The sequence below is a fragment of the Chlorocebus sabaeus genome, chromosome 10 (assembly GCF_047675955.1).
Source record: "Chlorocebus sabaeus isolate Y175 chromosome 10, mChlSab1.0.hap1, whole genome shotgun sequence".
Lineage (NCBI taxonomy): Eukaryota > Metazoa > Chordata > Mammalia > Primates > Cercopithecidae > Chlorocebus > Chlorocebus sabaeus.
In genome coordinates, this window is record NC_132913.1 from 110199124 (window position 1) to 110219862 (window position 20739).

Genomic DNA, 20739 nt, shown 5'->3' on the forward strand with positions numbered 1-20739 from the left:
GGGGAACTGCTTGAACCCAGTAGGTGGAGGTTGCAGTGAGCCAACGTCGTGCCACTGCACTCTAGCCTGGGTGACAGAGCGAGACTACGTCTCAAAAAAGAAAGAAAGAAAAAAAGAATTGTTCATGGTTTTCTAGATTTTTATTACATCCTATTAATTTCTCAAGTGATTATTGTCATTATATACCTGGTAGGATATCACTAAGCACCCAAGGACCAGGATTCACGGCTGGATTTTCAGGTTCTGTTTGTTTTCAAAGTCCAGCCTGGTCCACAGGGCACACTAGAGGGCGCACTAAACCCTCCAAGGTATCCCGCATCTGGCCTGCAGAGGGTGCACTATCCCCCTCTTAACCACTAAAGGTTTGGAGGGGGTGGAATTACTTATCTTCCTTGTTTTGTATACATTGTTTTAGAGTTTTATAAAACGAAGAACATTACAGGGAAAAATGTTTAAGTTTCACAAAAGCACAGAAACATATTTAAAGTGTTTGCTTATTCAAAGCATTGCCGCAGGTGAGTTTGAGTCGTATAGTTAAGAGCAGGTTGGGCAAACTCATGGCCCAAGAGATGTGGGTATCCCCTTCTCCATGGCCGTATCAGACGCATATACTCCATCTTAGAGTCTTTCTCCTTATAGTGCCCTTACAGCCACTGCAGTTTACTAGAGCTGGCTTTGGAGAGGAAACCTGTTTGCAATCACCGGTTTCTTTGTTTTTTGTTTGCTTGTTTTGTTTTTGTTTTTGAGACGGAGTTTCGCTCTTGTTGCCCAGGCTGGAGAACAATGGCGTGATCTTGGCTCACGGCAAACTCCACCTCCCAGGTTAGAGTGATTCTCCTGCCTCAGCCTCTCGAGCAGCTGGGATTACAGGCATGCTCCCCCACCCCCAGCTAATTTTGTATTTTTAGCGGAGACGGGGTTTCTCCATGTTGGTCAGGCTGGTCTGGAACTGCCGACCTCAGGTGATCCGCCCGCCTTGGCCTCCCAAAGTGCTGGGATTACAGGCATGAGCCACTGCGCCCCGCAATCACTGGTTTCTGACATCATGAATTATTTTCTGTGGTACAACCTTCATTTCCCTAAAAGGTAAATAGAAATATTCAAACTTTCAGCCAGTGGAGGTTTGGACTATCCTTGTCTCTAAGTCTAGAGAGTTATCTAGACTTCCCAGAACCAGATTCCTAGGACAGCCCTTGGTCCAAGGCTGACCCTCTTGACTGTGCCTGCCCAGGTGGCTGCCTCTCTGGGTGTGAAAGACTGACAGACATAGGCACCAGACCTCATGTAGTAAGGAACTGTAGTGCTTCACAGGGCCTTTGCTGACAGCACTCTGTTTTGCTCTTATGCAAGAGGATTCTGCATCTGTGAGTTCTTTTAAATGCCACCTCCAACCCATTCCTCTTGTCCCATTTTGTGTGTATCTATACCTATCAGGTGTCAGCCAGAGCCAGCTGTGTTTCAGGTTCATGTTCCTTTCTGTTTACCCCTTAAGCCTAGACAGGTAACAGGATCAGATCACAACAGCCATGTATACCATACAGAGAACTTTAGGTTTTATCTTGTAGATAAGCCATGGGGAACTTGGAGGGATTTTGAGCAAAGGAGGGATCTGATGGATTTGGTGTAATAGAAAGATAATTCAGGTAGCAGCTTGGAAAGTAGTTACAGGCAGGTAGACCTGGAGACTGATGATGGAAGGGACCTGTTGGATGATGAAGGGAGAGGTGATAAGGGCTAAGCTAACAGTGGCAATGGCACTGGAGATACAGAAGAGGAGATTAATATCAAAAATATCTGATAGAGTCACTAAGACTTAGTGATTGATTCATCCTCATGAAGGCAGCAACTGTATTTTGTCATTATTATCAACATCTAGCCCTGTACCTGGCCTATAGCAAATGTTCAATAAATGCTTTCAAATGAATGTGGTGGCTAAGAAGGAGAAGGTGGCTACATATGGAAGAAGCTGTGTTTTGACCAGGTAGATGATGGTCCCATTCACCTTGATAAGTAATGTTGGAAGAGGGACCACTTTGAGGGAGAATTTAATGCATTTGGTTTGGAGATGTATAGTTCGAGGTGTCTTAGAGCTGTCAATGTAGATATGTCAATTGGGCAATTGGAGATATGAGCCTGGAACCTCAGGAGGAAGATCTCCTGACAGATGGGTTTGGGAGAACTCAGCACACATAAATGGTATTTGAATCCATGGGTGTAGATGAAGTTAGAGGACAAGAGAGATAAGGAAGGACCCCTAAGAAATAACAGCACTGAAAGATGGTCTGAAGACAAGGAACCTGAGGGAAAACTGAGAAGTGGCCAGAGGCAAGCTAGGAGAGCCAGGGGTGTGGAAACCCAAGAGGCCCTCTTCTTGGTGGAAGAGATGCACCCAACTCTCACTCAGGTTCACACAGAGCAGAATGGCATGCCTTGACCTCAGTGAAAGTTCAAACCCATCTAGGCAGGCTCAGGCTCTCTACCTCTAACCCAGCATCCTCTGCCTCTTAAGAGGGCAGTGGGTCATTCAGAATCCTGTCATAATTCCTCCCATAATAGAAACCCAGAGTAAAATTAGCATACCATTTTCTTCAAGAGATGAGATATGCTATGTCTTTATAAAGCTTGTCTAACACATTCTGTTATGACTAAATAAAGATAGATAAAACCCAGAATGGAAAGAAACATAAGACATTAAAAAGTGATTATTTCTGAAATGTAGTTCAAGAATGGTTTGTATTTTTGTCTTTATTCTTTCCTATATTTTCCTCAGTATGCAGAACATGTGAAATCTGAAAAGGAATCTTTTAAGTTATTTTTACATGGGAAAGCCTGAAATACAGACTGAACAACTATCGAACTGTTTTAAATGAACAATTTACCAAAGGCAGACTATCCATACTGGAAACATGTAGAGATCTGGCAAGTGATCTAGGTTGTCAAATGTCTTGATTTTTTTTTTTTTTAACCACTTTGTATTAGTTCATTTTCACACTGCTGATAAAGACATACCAAGACTGGGAAGAAAAAGAGGTTTGAAAGACTTATAGTTCTACATGGCTGGGGAGGCCTCATAATCATGGCGGAAGGCAAGGAGGAGCAAGTCACATCTTACATGGATGGCAGCAGACAAAGAGAGAGCTTGTGCAGGGAAACTCCTCTTTATAAAACAATCAGATCTCGTGGGACTTATTCACTATCATGAGAACAGCATGCGAAAGACCTGCCCCCACAAGTCAGTTACCTCCCACTTGGTCCCTTCCACGACATGAAGGAATTGTGGGAGTTACAATTCAAGATGAGATTTAGGCAGGGACACAGCAAAATGCTATCACATTTATATTATAAATCCAGGTTTGGAAAATAATGATCCATATAGAATATCTGAAAACAGGCCATTGTATATTCAGAAAATCCGCTGCAGCCTCTTGGAGAATATACTTTTTGGTTCTGTGTAAAACTTCGCCAGGATAAATATCAAGGCCACCACATACAGCTGTGCAGGTTGTGCACTGAACAACTCCAGGGGCAGGGGATCTTTTTACTTAGAATGCAATATAAATGGTGTCCTGTAGAGTTCAGCAGTGCACAACCTACCTAAACAAAAAAGGGGTAAACCTACTAATGACTGAATGGCATTTTAAAGACCTAGCCCACTACCTGCCAAAATGTTAACTTATTAATAGAATACATTACTGAAGATTTGACTATGAAAAATTACAAACTTACAAAGTGCTCCAAAGGTAAGCAGTGTAGGAAATTTTGTTAAATGTTTACTATTGTCATGGAATATTATGATAAAACATTGTAATTTTTTTAAAAAGGATAACTAGTTACACTTTTTGTTTTATTCACTAAGGGCTAGTTTCAGTTTCCAAGAAAAGTGTGTCCTATGTGGTAAGCAAGGAGGGAGGTGGAAACATCTCTGTCATTGTCCTTGGGGGTGCAAAAGAATCATTGGATGCCCATCCTGGAAAGTCCACTCTGTTCATCCGCCAGCGGAAAGGATTTGTTAAAATTGCTTTGACCCATGGGTAAGTGGCTTTTTATTTTTTTTTTAATAAAGTAGTGGGTCAGCAAAGTAAAGGCATTATTAAACAAACCACGAAGAAGTAAGGTGATTTTCTAGCCCTTAAAGACCTCCTCAAAATCCATCTGACAGTAAAAGCAGGTGTGGATGTTCTTGGGGAATGGAATATGACCTTTTTACTACAGTAGCTCAATGCCATGACATTCAGCAATTTAACTTAACTCTAAAAGCAAAACAACGAGAACAACAACAAACACCAACATTCTATACACACAGTGTAATTTTCCAGCCAACTCAACAGTGGCCAAAGCTATAGATAAAAGAGAAGCTTCCTGGAACCCTAATTTTCTATAGAATAAAATCCCATTAATGGCTACCCTGCTGAAATTCCTCCCTAAAGAATGTCAAGTTTAAGACAGTTTCAATGAATGTGAAGTTAGCAATACAGGAAGACTTGGGCACATTTAAAAAATTTTTCAGAATTTGTTGCAAGAGTCAGCTAAACAGAATAAATTATTTGAATCCTTTTCATTGAATATTCTCACCCGTCCCCTTTGTTGTTGCAGTACCTCTCTGGTCCCAGTGTTTTCTTTTGGTGAAAATGAACTGTTTAAACAAGTTGACAACCCCGAAGGCTCATGGATTAGAACTGTTCAAGATAAACTACAGAAGATCATGGGGTTTGCTTTGCCCCTGTTTCATGCCAGGGGAGTTTTTCAGTACAATTTTGGCCTAATGCCCTATAGGAAAGCCATCCACACTGTTGGTATGTACATAAAATGACTACAATTATTAGCTTACTTTAAGCAATGTTTCTTGTTATTGATCGAGATGCTAATGCAAGGGAAGTGGCTTTGAGTAAGAACTTCCTGAAATAATAATCCTGTAGATGTCATTTGAGTTTTGTTGCTGGTATTCCTTTGATTTATGAAATGACTACATTTTCCACTAGAATAGGAATTGATTACTTTCAAGAATACTGCTATTGAATTACAAGTGAAATCCAATTTTCAAAATACAGTTTCTAATACTCTATAATGAATCTATTTCTCTGTGCCAGCCGATTATAATATAGCAATTCTTTGATGACAAGTTATACCATAGTTTATGGATAGATGAAAATTTCTGTGTGATAAGTGTCCATATTATGTTCAGTTCACATAGGCATCAGTTTCTATAGCAAAAGCTTTTTTTTTTTTTTTTGCAGGTAGCTATTGTATATATATTCTGCTATTCTGCTATAGATTCATTTTATTTTTTTTTTTATTTCCATAGGTTTTTGGGAAAGAGGTGGTATTTGGTTACATGAATAAGTTCTTTAGTGGTGATTTCTGAGATTTTGGTGTACCCATCACCACAGCAGTGTATACTCTACCCAATATGTAGTCTTTTATTCCTCACCCCTCTCCTGCTCTTTCCCCCGAGTCCCCAAAGTCCATTGTATCATTCTTAATGCCTTTGTGTCCTCATAACTTAGCTCCCACTTATGAGTGAGAACATACGACGTTTGGTTTTCCATTCCTGAATTACTGCACTTAGAATAGTGGTTTCCAATTCCATCCAGGTTGCTGCAAATATCATTATTTCATTACTTCTTATGGCTAAGTAGTAGTCCATGGTGTTTATATATATATAAATATATGGTGTTTATATATATAAATACCATGGGGTGTGTGTGTGTGTATGTATATTGTGTGTGTGTGTGTATATATATATTATATATATATATAAAACAATTTCCTTATCCACTCAATGGCTGATGGGCATTTGGGCTGGTTCCATATTTTTGCAATTGCAAATTGTGCTGCTATAAACATGTGTGTGCAAGTATATTTTTTGTATAATGACTTCTTTCCCTCTGGGTAAATACCCAGTAGTGGGATTGCTAGATCAAATGATAGTTCTACTTTTAATTCTTTAAGGAATCTCTACAGTTTTCCCTAGTGGTTGTACTAGTTTATATTCCTACCATTAGTTTGAAAGTGTTCCCTTTTCACTACATCCACACCAACATCTATGATTTTTTGAATTTTTGATTATGGCCATTCTTGCAGGAGTAAGGTGGTATTGCATTATGATTTTGATTTGCATTTCCCTGATCATTAGTGATGTTGAGCATTTTTTCATATGTTTGTTGGCCATTTGCATCTCTTCTTTTCAGAATTATCTATTCATTTCCTTAGCCCACTTTTTGATGGGATTGTTTGTTGTATTCTTGCTGATTGTTTGCATTCCTTGTCAATTCTGCTGTTAGACTCATTTTAGTTTAAAAAGCTGCATGTTTGGGAGAATCCAGTTGAGGGAGGAGGGTGAAGACCATGTTGATAAAAATACTGAGGAGTTGGCGAAGTGACCATGTTGATAAAAATACTGAGGAGTTGGCCAAGTGTGGTGGCACACACCTGTAATCCCAGCACTTTGGGAGGCTGAGACAGGAGGAATGCCTGAGCCCAGAAGTTCGAGACCAGACTGACAACAAAGCTGGACCTCATCTCTACTAAAAATTTTAAAAATTAGCAGGACACCATGGCATGTGCTTGTAATCCCAGTGCTTTGGGAGGCTGTGGCAGGAGGAGCACTTGAGCCCAGGAGTTGGAGGTTGGAGTGAGCTATGATTGCACCACGACACTATAGCTTGGATGACAGAGCAAGACCGTATCTCTCAAAAACAAAAACAAAAACCCAGGAGCAAAGTATTTAGCTCCTCAGATGGGAAGAGGATTGGAGAGCTAAAATGAGAAAGTGCTGAGCCAGGCACTAATGGCAGAATTACTAAAACTATAAACTTATTATGAAACTGGAAGTAATATGTTCACCATTAAGTAAAATTGAAATATAGTCAAATATTGTTTTAGGTCTGTTTCGCTAGGCTAGGATTTTACTACCGTCAGTTTATAAGTGCTTGCCATTTAATGTATCACATGACTTTTTTTCACAGTATTTACATTATTATTATTAAATCTTAAGTATCTGAAAGGCATAAATATGGGTCAAATGGAAGAAAATAGGAACTGAAATCAAACTATTATAGACGCATGTGAAGAGTGACTGTTTTTCTGTTTTCCAATCTCTCTGAAGGGAATATGGAGGAGAGTAATTCTGATATGGAACTGAATTGGGGATATATTTCTTTCCTGGGAAAAATTCCTATGGAAGGGAGACAATCAGAATTTTTTTTTTCTTTTTTTTTTTTTGAGATGGAGTTTCGCTCTTGTTACCCAGACTGGAGTGCACTGGCATGATCTGCAACCTCTACCTCCTGGGTTCAAGCGATTCTCCTGCCTCAGCCTCCCTAGTAACTGGGATTACAGGCACCCGCCACTACACTCAGCTAATTTTTTGTATTTTTAGTAGAGACAGGATTTCACTATGTTGGCCAGGCTGGTCTCGAACTCTTGACCTCAGGCAATCCATCCACCTCAGCCTCCCAAAATGCTGGGATTACAGGCGTGAGCCACCGCACCTGGCTTCAGAATCCTTTTTTTGTCCTTCAGGTCAGATGGGTAAAGTGCTGATGTTGTAACAAGGTTCAGAGGGTGGCACATCTCACAAGTGCCCGTGAGCACCCATTCGTCATGCTCATGAATTATAAAACCGAATTATCAGACTCTTTTTTTTTTTTTTTTTTTTTTTGCTCAGGCTGGAGTGCAGTGGCAGGATCTCAGTTCACTGCAAGCTCCGCCTCCCAGGTTCATGCCATTCTCCTGCCTCCGCCTCCTGAGTGGCTGGGACTACAGGCGCCACCACCACTCCCAGCTACTTTTTGTATTTTTAGTAGAGATGGGGTTTCACTATGTTAGCCAGGATGGTCTCGATCTCCTGACCTCGTGATCCGCCCGCCTTGGCCTCCCAAAGTGCTGGGATTACAGGCCTGAGCCACCGCGCCCGGCCCGAATTATCAGACTCTTAATGGACACAGGAACTTATGTTTATAAGACACTGAGATTCTTATAACAAGAGACATCCCCGTAGGGAAGCAGGCCATAGACATAGCAGATGAGGTCTTTAGTGAGAGATTGGAAAATGAATAGTATGACCTGAAACAAAATAAAGATTCCTTGTGCCTTTGGTGGCACAATCTGGGGAGCGATTGCTAACTTCTCATGAACTACTTGACTGTCAGGACAAAAGATGTTACTTCCATGTACTTCCTCTACTTCAAAAAGTTTCTCAATCCCCCAAGTGTAAGGATGACATGGAAACAGGGAGGTAACACTAGATGTTGAGAAGAAAGAAAGCTAAATGTTATCTCTAAGCCAAGAAGGTAGATGACATTATGGATTTCTGAGGCTGGTTGGCGGCATATGAATAGGACTTCTTGTGACTGATAGATATGTGTATGGACCCTATCTCGGAAATGCTGATGATCCTGAACAGGAGACATGAGAATCCATCTTGTACTAGTCAGAGAGATGGTCTTTCATGATTATGTCCCATTTCCCAATGTCTCAAGTAGCTCTTGCATTGACCTCACTTACCTGCTCTGTTGTTGGTAGTTGCAGCTGGAGAATCAATCACCTTCACCTAATGATTCAGGGAGGTTAATGGAGGGTCTCTGGCTTCACCATTTGCCACCCTCCTCTCACCATACCACCTCAACTCTCAGCAGTTCTTTGAGAAAGCCTTTCTATTGAGGATGGTCACACAGCCTCTGCTTCTTAGGGTGGTACAACCTATTATAATATCAAAGAGTTCAGAAGAGTAAGGAGTTCCATCCTTCCAGAGTCAGGCCTTGCCATTGCCCAGGTAGAAGAGCCCTGTCCGATAAGAGTAGAAAAACTCAGAGGAGCTTTGAGGCACGGCAAACTCCAGCATTTCTTGTGTGTTTATCTCTGGATGGTAGAGTTCTTAGCAATGCAGATATATTTACATTTTTGCCAATTTTTGCTGTCTTTTTTTTTTTTAAGACTGAGTCTCACTCTGTCACCAGGCTGGAGTGCAGTGGCACGATCTCTGCTCACTGCAACCTCCACCTCCCAAGTTCAAGCAATTCTCCTGCCTCAGGCTCCCAAGTAGCTGGGACTACAGGCTTGCGCCACCACGCCCAGCTAATTTTTGTATTTTTAGTACAGACGGGGTTTCATCATGTTGGCCAGAACAGTCTCGATCACTTGACCTCGTGATCCACCCACCTCAGTCTCCCAAAGTGCTGGGATTACAGGCATAATCCCACCTCTCCCGGACAACTTTTGCTATTTTTATAGAACTGGTAGCCATTGTCCCTATACACCTTCTATTTTTCTGGACATGGGTTGCACCTGTGTACTCCAGCTTTACTGCAGAGTTCATGACAGTTTTTCAGCCACATGATCCAGACTTTCTTCAAGCTTCATGTTCTGGGCTTGAGGAGATTTTACCTGTTGGGAGATATTTCTCAATATTCCTTCCTTTTGCGAGATGGTGTCTTGCTGAGTATTCGAGAGCTGGTGTTAACTGAAAAACTGGAGCAGAAATGGATTTCACATGACCTTATTCTTAAATGCTGTATTTAATGCAATGGAATGTTAACAGGCTTGATCAGTTAGGGTAATGGGAATATTGAGATAAATTTAAGTTTGCAATGGTATTGTTCAAGATAAGCTGGTTACTTTTTTGGTAAAATATTCATTAATCATTTTTGATCTTTTATGTGCTAAGTACTATTGTTAGCTTTGGGGATGATATAAAGGAAATTGTAAGGCATGATATTAGGAACTAAAAGTTTAATGAAATGTAATCATATGCTCAGATGAAATAAGCTGTTGATGCTGAAAGCAAGTGCAGTCTGTTGACTTAAATGATTGCACTTGTCAGGTGGTCAAGCTTTTTTTTCTTTTTTTTTTAATTGTTTGCCATTTGATATCGCCCAGTTACACCTCTACTGACAAATAATCATCAGTCAGGGGTCTAATGGAATGACTGAATCAGAATTAGTTGTCAAGACTGGAAAACTGCAACTCTGTTAACTTGTTTTCACTTATACTTGTCCAATGTGCTTCTCTTAAACATTCAGAAAGGGGAAAATTGCTTCAGTCCCTCCCTCTACTTACCCTACAAACAGTTACGATGATTATTAGTCTGTATCATCCTCAGTATCCCGTTGTTGTTTAAAACATTTAAAAACCCAAGCTAAGAAGATGTTTCATATGTGCTTCATACTCAGCTGCTATGATCTTAAGGTATAAGAACGGGAGCCAGTAATGTAGAGCATCTCGATTTGTGTGAACCAGACCCTCAAGACTGTATTTAAAGACTTTTACTTACTTGAAGAAACACAAGTGGAGGATAGAACATTTACAATTCCATAAAAAAGTAAAGCCATGTGTCAATCAAATGCCACAGAGAATAAAACACAATATGAGGCTGAAACAGTGATGTCAATGACTGTGTTCATTTCTGTTTTAAATCATGCACTTGAAATGCAGTGTGGCTTCACTGCTGTCTCCCCAACGTGAGTTCTTCGTGTCCTACCCCAGGAAGAATTCAGGCAGCATCTCAGAGTGGCAAGTTATTTTGTGGTCCCTGTGCTCCCTCTCCTACTTTATTAACTTAAGTAAGCTCTACCTTACATCATAAGATAAACATCAACTCACTCAGTATTAGTTGGATTCATCCTAAATTATCACCTTAGCTACAATCCTCTCACAGGTGTCCAGAGAAGCCTGGATTCTCCATCCTTTAATAGTTTCCCACAGCCGGCTGCGATGGCTCACGCCTGTAATCCCGGCACTTTGGGAGGCCGAGGTGGGCGGATCATGGGGTCAGGAGATGGAGACCATCCTGGCTAACACAGTGAAACCCCGTCTCTACTAAAAAATATTAAAAAATTAGCCGGGCATGGTGGCGGACACCTGTAGTCCCAGCTACTCAGGAGGCTGAGGCAGGAGAATGGCGTGAACCCAGGAGGAGGAGCTTGCAGTGAGCTGAGATCCGGCCGCTGCACTCCAGCCTGGGCGACAGAGCGAGACTCTGTCTCAAAAAATTAAATAAATAAATAAATAAATAAATAAATAAATAAATAAATAAAATGGTTTCCCACGCACTTTTTACAACAGTATCCTCAGTGAGCATAACCGGAGTGTGTGTTCATTTCAGCTTTAGAGATTCTCACTATCACTGTGATTGTTTTGTCTGTTAATGTCCTAGTCATTAAATCCTCTGAAAAATGTGTTCTTACTAAATGCAAAGTGACATATTCAGGTCACAGTTACCCTCTCTACATATTTTTTTATGCCATATCTTGTTTCTATGCATCCTCCATCAAAATCCTCTCTTCCCTGCTAAGGAACATTCTCAATGGGCATAATTTGTAAAGAAGCTCTTACTGTATACATTTTCCTTACACACTTCAGAAATAGTATGCAATTTATGTGTTTTTTGAATGCTATTATCACTATATCATACTATAATAAAATAGTCACTGATACTATATTCATTATATAATTGAGAAAAACTGATTTAAATGTCACATCCATCAGGATTACCAGGAAAGACAATTTAAATAAATTTAGACTTTCAGAAAAATATGTAAAGCATTGCAGTTCCTTGGAGGACCATTGCATTTTCTGTTTCCGTATCACAGAGCCCCACGAGGACAGGGATTTCGGCTTATCTGTTTTCTGTGTGTTCCTAGTACCCACAGAGTAGAAGCTCAAGAAACACTTGTGCGTAAACAAATTAGGCTTTCATTAGGCCTGTTTCACTGTAATTTTTTTTTTTTTTTTTTTTTGACAGGAGTCTCGCTCTGTCACCCAGGCTGGAGTGCAGTGGCGCAATCTTGGCTCACTGCAACCTCTGCCTCCTGGGTTCAAGCGATTCTCCTGCCTCAGTCTCCCAAGTAGCTGGGACTACAGGCACCCACCACCAGGCCTGGCTAATTTTTGTATTTTTAGTAGAGACGAGGGTTCACTGTGTTGGCCAGGATGGTCTCGAACTCCTGACCTCAGGTGATCCACCCACCTCGGCCTCCCGAAGTGCTGGGATTACAGGTGTGAGCCACCCACCCCGGCCCCATTTTCTCTTCATTATTAACAAATAACCTGGGGATAGTGGTACTTAGAGAAGTGTAAAATTATCCCATCTCTCATCACATTTTACTTGATGACTTTAATACCCATTGATAACTCGTGCCTAAATCAGTGCTTGCCGTCATGGTTGCAAACTGGCGAATTTCTAATTCCAGCATTCCTTCTATATTAATTAGTTGACATTTTGCCATAAAGAAGGGCTTTCCCTCCTCCCAATGTTAGATTCATCAAATTATAGACGCGCAGACAGGCTCATCAACTATTTCTGCTTGTGGCACAGAAAGGGCCCCCATCCCATCTCTTCCAGCCACAAGGCTCTCATTGAGTCATATTAACCCCTGAGCCCATCTTCTAATTATGGATGTGATATTTTATTTTTATTCTTTTGACAGCATTGGAAAAATACAAAAATACAAGTAAGAAGTGGGTTCCCTTGCCTCTGTAAGTGTCATAAAATTTTAAAAAGAAAGAGGCCGGGCACAGTGGCTCACACCTGTAACCCCAGCACTTTGGGAGGCCAACACAGGCAGATTACCTGAGGTTAGGAGTTCGAGACCAGGCTGGCCAACATGGTGAAACCCCATCTCTGCTACAAATTACAGAAATTATCAGGGTGCGGTGGTGGGCACCTGTAATCCCAGCTAGTCGGGAGGAAGAGGCATGAGAATCACTTGAACCTGGGAGGTGGAGGTTTCAGTGAGCAGAGATCGTGCCACTGCACTCCAGCCTGGGTGACAGAGTGAGACTCTGTCTCGAAAGAAAGAGAGAAAAAGAGAGAGAGAGAGAGAGAAGAAGAAGGAGAAGAAGAGGAAGAAGAAGAAGGAGGAGGAGGAGGGAGAAAGAAGGAATTAAAGAGAGAAGGAAAGGAGGAAGGAAGGAAGGAAAGAGAAAAAGAAAGAAAGAAAGAAGGAAAGAAAGAAAGGAAAGAAAAAGAAAGAAAGAAAGAAAGAAAGAAAGAAAGAAAGAAAGAAAGAAAGAAAGAAAGAAAGAAAGAAAGAAAGAAAAGAAAGAAAGAAAGGAAGGAAGGAAGGGAGGGAAGGAGGAAGGGAGGGAGAGAGGGAAGGAAGGAAGGAAGGAGAAAGAAAGAAAGAGAAAAAGAGAAAGAAAGAGGGAGAGGGAGGGAGGGAAGAAAGGAAGGAAGGAAGGAAAGAGAAAGAAGAGAGAGAGAGAGAGACAAAGAGAGAGAAGGGGTGGGCATGGGAGGGGAGGGGAAAGGAGGGGGTTCTTTCCATCGGTAGTCCTGCCCTGATGGCTTGTGGCTGACGCTCCAGCGCTAGCCATGTAGAGATTGCAAGAAGGCATTTATTATGCAGCAGCTGGATGTACAGAAGGAAGTGGTGTGGGTTTGAGGTCTGACTCTGAGTGACTTTGAATGTTTCATTTATCTTCTCTGAACCTCAGAGTTTACAACTGTGAAAGAAGAGACCGTTATAATTATTCTGTCTTCTCACAGGGATATTATGGGGATTAAATGTCATGATACATGGGAAGGCAGTCTAGACTCCAGGTGCTAGGCAAATGCAGGTTGGTAAATGGAGTAAAGGCCTCCTGACCAGCTTGTTGAGAGCTTTCAAATGTGTTTCTATTTCCCTGTGTAAGTAACTTGCCAAAATGTTAATCTGAATCAAATCACGAGGAAATAATCAGACAAATCCAGATTGTGGAACGTTGTACAGAACAACTAGCCTGGACTCTTTAAAAATATCAGTGTCATAAGAGACAAGGGGGGGGGTCCTCAGAGACATACAACACAACAGCTGTTGTAGATTGATGGGAAAATAATTATGAATGATATTGAGATGATTGATAAAGTTTGAATATGGATTAAGTACAAAATAATATTGTGAAGAGGTTACATTTCTTGAGTATAATAATGGTGTTGTTATATAGGACATAGTTCTTGTTTTTAAGTAATACTGCAAAAGTATTTAGGGATGATGCACATGATTGAATCATTGATGTCCACAACTTATTTTCAAATGGCCCTACAAACATAGAAATAATAATGCGTATGTATATACACACATATGTGTGCACATGTGCACAAAATGTTAGAAATTGCTGCGTCTAATGGGGGTAGGCAAATGCTTATTGTATTCCTTCTGAAGGTTTGACTCTTTTTTAAAAAAAAATATAGGAAAGGGAATGCATTTTATTTAAATAAAACTAGTTTGAAACCACATGGAGACAAAAGTAATCTATTGTGTTTCAAGTCATTTTTAGATTCTGATGGGAAAAAAGCAGACTGAACCCAGGAGGTAGAGGTTGCAGTCACTCCAGCCACTGCACTCCAGCCTGGCAACACAGCAAGACTTTGTCTCAAACAAAACAAAACAAAACAAAACTAAACTAAACTAAACTAAACTAAACTAAACTAAACTAAACTAAGTAAGGGATTTTGTAAAATATTTAAAAAAAAAAAAAAAAGGTCTGGGCGCGGTGGCTCACACCTGTAATCCCAGCACTTTGGGAGGCTGAGATGGGTGGATCATGATGTCAGGAGATTGAGACCATCCAGGCTAACACAGTGAAATCCCATCTCTACTGAAAATACAAAATATTAGCCAGACATGGTGGCAGGCACCTGTAGTGCCAGCTATTCAGGAGGCTGAGGCAGGAGAATGGCGTGAACCTGGGAGGCGGAGCTTGCAGTGAGCCGAGATTACGCCACTGCACTCCAGCCTGGGTGACAGAACAAGACTCTGTCTCAAAAAAAAAAAAAAAAAGAAAGAAAGAAAGAAAGAAAGAAAGAAAGAAAGAAAGAAAGAAAGAAAGAAAGAAAGAAAGGGGAACTTAATTTAAGTTTTCATTGTAAAATAAAAGGGATTAAAGGAAATAATAAGGTTAAGGGCACTAACATGGTGTTGTAGGGGAAGCAAAATTTTACCTCTAGCCTCTTAGGGTCACTGGCTGGGCCTGAGAATGAAGTTGACACGAGCCAACAGGGGAAAAGCATACAGATTTTTGCAAGTATGTGGGAACCCCCAAAAGAAAATGAAGGCCCAGAGAAGTGGCAAGGGCTGAGTTTATATATGAGGTTGAACAAAGAAAGGCAATTGTGGAAAAATGGCTAAAGTAAATGGAGAGACTAACGGAAGATAAGAGTTATTTTAATAGGGTCTGAACGGATTTCTCTTGGCCTGTCTCCACATCTCTGGTGATAACGTTCCTTCATTCCTACTATAGGGAGGGCATCTTTTACAGAGGAATTTTGTTTCCTGCTTTCAGGAAGGAAAGGGGAGGTTAGAGCACCCTTCTTGTACCTGAGGGTTGTTTTTTTGTTTGTTTGCTTTTTTGTTTTTTGCTTGTTTGTTTTTAGTGCCGTTAGCTCAAAATAATCTCTGTGCCAAAGTGGCACATTTTAGGGTAGCATATTCTTCCACCTTTCAGTACCCAGGACAGCATACAAGTGCTCAATCAACTTTCATGAGTGAGTGCGTCTGTGTGTGGACCTTTATACACATACTCACATGTACACATGCTGACATCGGGCATCTTTTGAACCTCCACAAGCCACGGGTGAACGCTGATTTGCGTTCTGGCTTCATGTGACACCCAGGTTCCTGCTCCTTTAACCCTTGTTGGCCGCACAGCCGCTGCCTGTTTTTTCTCTAGTGTACAGCTATGTAGCATCTTGGAGAGCAATTCCTGCATGAAACTATTAGAACAATTAACTCTACAGAATCTTTACAGTTACAGAAAAATAAAACAAAGGTTTTTTTTTGCTATGAAAAATCTATTGCTTGCCTCCGTGAGAAAAAATAATGCCCATTTTTAAACACTTCTCCAGCTGTGTATACCATAAGCCCACAAAACTCCCTCATGTTAGGTAAATACAGCATAGCACCGTAGAAATTGGAGCAAGATTGCTGTGTAAGGCAATACGTGCATAACTAATCTTGAATTGTTGGATGGAATTGGAAAATGGAGCAGTTGAGCACACCAGCTATAAAAAGCAGTGAAACATCAACAAAAGTTATGATTCCTGACTCTGTCACAAGTAGGCGTTTGCAACTTTTTTTCCAGGGCAAGGAATTCTATTTCTAAGAGCAGCCTGATGCAGCCGGGTTTCTTCCCCCTTTGTTTTGTAAAAAGGGAGTTTTGCAGAAGTTTGCAACTAACTTAGTCTTATGTTGAAAATGTTTTTTTCTTCTCCTTAGTACTAAAAAGATCTTTCTGTGGAGAGAGAAAGTTCTGATCTTCTAGGGCTCCAGGGACCCTTTTAAGACTATCCTAATTTGTAATAACACAGTATGGAACAATTCCAAGTAGATCTTTTTATTTGACCCTCACAACACTGGAGTTGGGTATGGCAGGGATGTTTTTAATACTGGTTTCACAGATGAGGACCTTGAGTTCTCATGATAAGTAAGAGTAAAATGTGATGAAAGCTTATAATTCACCAGGTCTTTGATGTAGGTTGAGATCCCAAGTAATGGAGTGTTGGGCCTAAGGGATTAGGGGTAGGTTATGATATTGTTACAGGAGAGGAGTCCAGATTCATACCCCAAGAGAAGGCTCTTGGATCTCATACAAGAAAGAATTCGGGGCAAGTCCATAAAGTGAAAGAAAGTTTATTAGGAAAGTAAAGGAATAAAAGAATGGCCACTCCGTAGACAGAGCAGGGTTTTTGTTTTTTGTTTTTTGTTTTTTTGTTTTTTTATTTCTTGATTATATGTGAAACAGAGGGTGGATTACTTATGCTTACCCTTTTTAGACCATAGAGGCATTTGTAAACTGTCATGGCTCTAATGGGAGTGTAACAGTGAGGATGACCAGAGGTCACTCGTCACCATCTTGGTTTTGGTGGGTTTTGGCCGGCTTCTTTACTGCAACCTGTTTTATCAGCAAGGTCTTTGTGACCTGTATCTTGTGCCAACCTCCTATCTCATCCTATGACTTAGGATGCCTTAACCATCTGGGAATGTAGCCTGGTAGGTCTCAGCCTTATTTTACCCAGCCCCTATTCAAGACGGAGTTTCATTGGTTCCAGTGCCTCTGAAAATAGGGCTAGGATTTGAAGCAAGCTAGGGGCCCTCAGAACCAAGGCCCTGACCAGCTGTTCTCTCCATCTGTCCCCCTTTTTGCAGAAGGTGAAGTGACTGTCTTAGAGCCAAGAGGGTGCATGAATACCTCAATGTCCTCATCCCTCTCTCTTTTGACTGGAGCCCATTCCCTGAAGTTTTATATTTCTGACACTGCCATTCAGGTTTATGATGCTTTTCCATGGGCTAGCTAATTAATTAGCCTTCTTGTGCCCATTGTTCTCATTTGTAAAACAGGAACAATAATGGCTGTCTTGCTAGGTTTTCCTGGGGATTTGACTTAACAACATCTAGTAGACCCTCGATAAATAATAGCTTTATTTCCAATATGGGCACAAGTTAGTTTCCGGGCAGCTATATTGGAACTGAACTCTCAATAGCAGGTTGTTTTCCACTGCTAATGGACTGGTAGCTTTCAACCTCATTTCCCTGAGATGGGCTTTTTTTGAGTTATTTAGTAAAGGTATGATTATGATCTGTGTTCTGTTACTTCTGGCTTCATCCCTAAATTGCAATTGAGAAAGATTTCTTACCCTTTAATCCGGTTTGGTGTTAGTTTAAGAAGCAGGGGCAGGAATGCTGGGTTTAAATTGTATTAATCTCCTGGGCTTTTTTGAGTGTAGTTTAGGAACTTTCAGCTCCTCACTTTTCCTACCACTAAATAAGGCAAAGACAAGAGACTGTGTCTATCTCACAGTTTAAAGGGATAAGTCTTATGATCATAAATTCACTCCAGGGTAAATTCACTCTGGGTGTGGTGGCTCACGCCTGTAATCCCAGCACTTTGGGAGGCCGAGGCAGATGGATAACCCAAAGTCAGGAGCTTGAGACCAGCCTGACTAACATGGCAAAACGCTGTCTCTACTAAAAACACAAAAATGAGCCTGCCGTGGTGGTGCGTGCCTGTCATTCCAACTACTCGAGAGGCTGAGGCAGGAGAATCGCTTGAACCCGGGGGCTGGAGGTTGCAGTGAGTTGAGATCATGCCACTTCACTCCAGCCTGGGAGAAGGAGCAAAACTCTGTCTCAAAAAAAAAAATACATTCTATATGAGCATGCTTGAGCTCTCCGGAAGAACCATCTGAAATGTAGTAAAACAATGAGAAAATAACAGGATTGAAATTAGCTGTAGGATAGCTCAGAGGAAAGAAGACTCACTAATTCAGAATGCATGAGTCTTCACTAAAGTAAGTGGAGAACAACACACTTCATCTTCGTAGACCACTGTGTCTTTTTATTGGTCTCTTACCCCACCCTGACCTCTCTCGCTGGAATAATTTCACTAAGAAAACAGAAGCTATTTTGATAAAGCCACAGATTTGCTAGTAGATTTGCATGTAGATTTCTCAATATCTTCCTCAAACAACAGTAAAGCTCAGTGCTGGAAGAAAGCTTCAAGATCTTGGAGTTCTACTCTTTTATCCTATGCATGTGAAAATTAAGGCCAGAGGCTGGCTGTGGTGGCTCACGCCGACCTAGCACTTTGAGAAGCTGAGGCTGGTAGATCTCTTGAAGCCAGAAGTTTGAAGCCAGCAAGGCCAACATAGTGAACCCTGTCTCTACTAAAAATAAAAAAAAGTTGTCTGGGCATGGTGGCACATACCTGTAATCTCAGCTACTTGGGACACTGAGGCATGAGAATTGCTTGAATCCAGGAGGCGGAGACTGCAGTGAGCCTAGACTGCACCATTACAGTCCAGCATGGTTGACAGGGTGAGACTCCATGGAAGAAAGAAAAAGAAGAAAGAAAGGAGGAAAGAAAGAAAGAAAGAAAGAAAGAAAGAAAGAAAGAAAGAAAGAAAGAAAGAAAGAGAGAGAAAGACAGACAGAAAGAAATAAAGAAAGAGAGAAAGAAAGAGAGAGAGAGAAAGAAAAGAAAGAAAGAAAGGAAGGAAGGAAGGAAGGAAGGAGAGAGAAGGAAGGAAAGAAAGAAAGAAGAAATAGAGAAAGAAAGAAAGAAGAAAGAAAGGAAAGAAAGACAGAAAGAAAGAAAAGAAAGAAGAAAGAGAAAGAAAGAAAGAAAAAAAGAAAGAGAAAGAAAGGGGAGGGAGGGGAGGGAAGGGAGGGAAGGGAAGGAAGGGAGGGAAGGGAAAGGAGGGAAGGAAGGGAAGGAAGGGAAAGGGAAAGGGAAAGGGAAAGGGAAAGGAAATTAAGGCCAGATAGAAAGTCACTTGCTCAGGGCACTTGCTGGTGAGCTGGGACTAGACCCAGCCCAGCCTGGTGCTTTTTGTGCAACCAGTTCCACGTCATCACTACATTAGCCTCTGCTAGTCCATATTTCCAACTACAATTGACAGTGAGATGGTTGTTTCCAGTTCTTTGTGTTGAGTTAAACGGGACTTACGTCTAGTATGTATAAATGTGACATCCAAGCTATCAAAGAAAACCACATGAGCTTTTCAAGGCTACATCTGGTAAAATTCTTAACAATTTGAGAATATTAATGTTGCAGTAATGATGTGTGTGTGTGTGTGTGTGTGTGTGTGTCTCCTTCTCTGTGCCCCCTCAGCTCCCATACTGATGTCATTTATCACATTCTTCCTTCTCTGTGACTTAACATTTGTTCATATTTTGTTTAGCTAACCACCTACTCTTACTGACATGAATCAGAACCTCGTATGCGACATGGGGTGACTCAGGATAGGACAAAGGTCGCTCTACTGTGGGTCCCGCTCATTACCTAGAGCCCACCTGACCTCATGCCTAAGCTAATGAAGTCAGAGGCAGCAGTCTGCTGCCTCATTGAACTTCCTGTACATTTTCTGTTTTTGTTTGTTTGTTTGTTTGTTTTTTGAGACGGAGTCTTGCTCTGTCCCCCAGGCTGAAGTGCAATGGCGCAATCTGGTCTCACTGCAACCCCTGCCTCCCGGCTTCTAGAGATTCTCCTGCCTCAGTCTCCTGAATAGCTGGGATTACAGGTGCCCGCCCCCACGTCCGGCTAATTTTTGTATTTTTAGTAGAGACGGGGTTTCGCCATGTTGGTCAGGCTCGGGTCGAACTCCTGACCTCAGGTGATCCACCCGCCTCAGCCTCCCAAGTGTTGGGATTATAGGCGTGAGTCACTGCGCCCGGCCATCCTGTACATTTTCTACCCTTGGCATCAATAGCAGCATCTGACCAGCAGGTGGCGCAGTGAATGCAAGAGCCAAAGCCTTGGGAATTTGTATTTTCTAAAAATCAGAGACAAGTGAGATGTTACATAAACACCTTTTAAAATATGTACAGAGGTTGCCAGATTTGTTTTTAATTAGTGTATTTGGAAAAAATGCATTCTTATTTGTAGAAAATTTATATAATACAGTTAGAGTGAAATTTCCCCATCCCTACTTCCTTACCAAAAAGGAACTTTTATGTTTCTCTCTCTTTCCAGACTTTTTTCCATGCACTAAAAACGTATAATACTTCTAGGAATATAAACTTTTTTTCAAAAATGGATAATACTGTATTATTTTACAAATTATTTTTCCACTTAATACATCTTAGACATCTGTGTGTATTTGCATGTGTATGCGTACACATATTTATATTATTTAATTGTTTAAAAATTTCTGCCTAGGATTCTATTGAATGACTATTACACGGTTTATTTAACAGTTTTTCTATTGAGACATTAGTTGTTTTTCAGTTATCCACTATTAGAAACAATGAAATCCACATCATT

The 20739-nt window shown here is 41.1% G+C and overlaps 1 protein-coding gene and 1 non-coding gene across 2 annotated transcripts in view; one reads left to right on the forward strand and one right to left on the reverse strand.

Annotated features, from left to right (window-relative positions):
- MOGAT1 (monoacylglycerol O-acyltransferase 1) overlaps positions 1-20739 on the forward strand; it is a 41412-nt gene that overhangs the window by 19629 nt on the left and 1044 nt on the right. Inside the window, exons 4-5 of the mRNA XM_007966442.3 lie at positions 3857-4031; positions 4594-4793. Coding sequence (XP_007964633.3) covers positions 3857-4031; positions 4594-4793 — 375 coding nt within the window. The remainder of the gene's footprint in view (positions 1-3856; positions 4032-4593; positions 4794-20739) is intronic.
- On the reverse strand, positions 7521-7627 carry LOC140712701 (small nucleolar RNA U13). The gene has a single exon (XR_012094410.1). It is a non-coding gene; the product is annotated as a small nucleolar RNA U13 (small nucleolar RNA).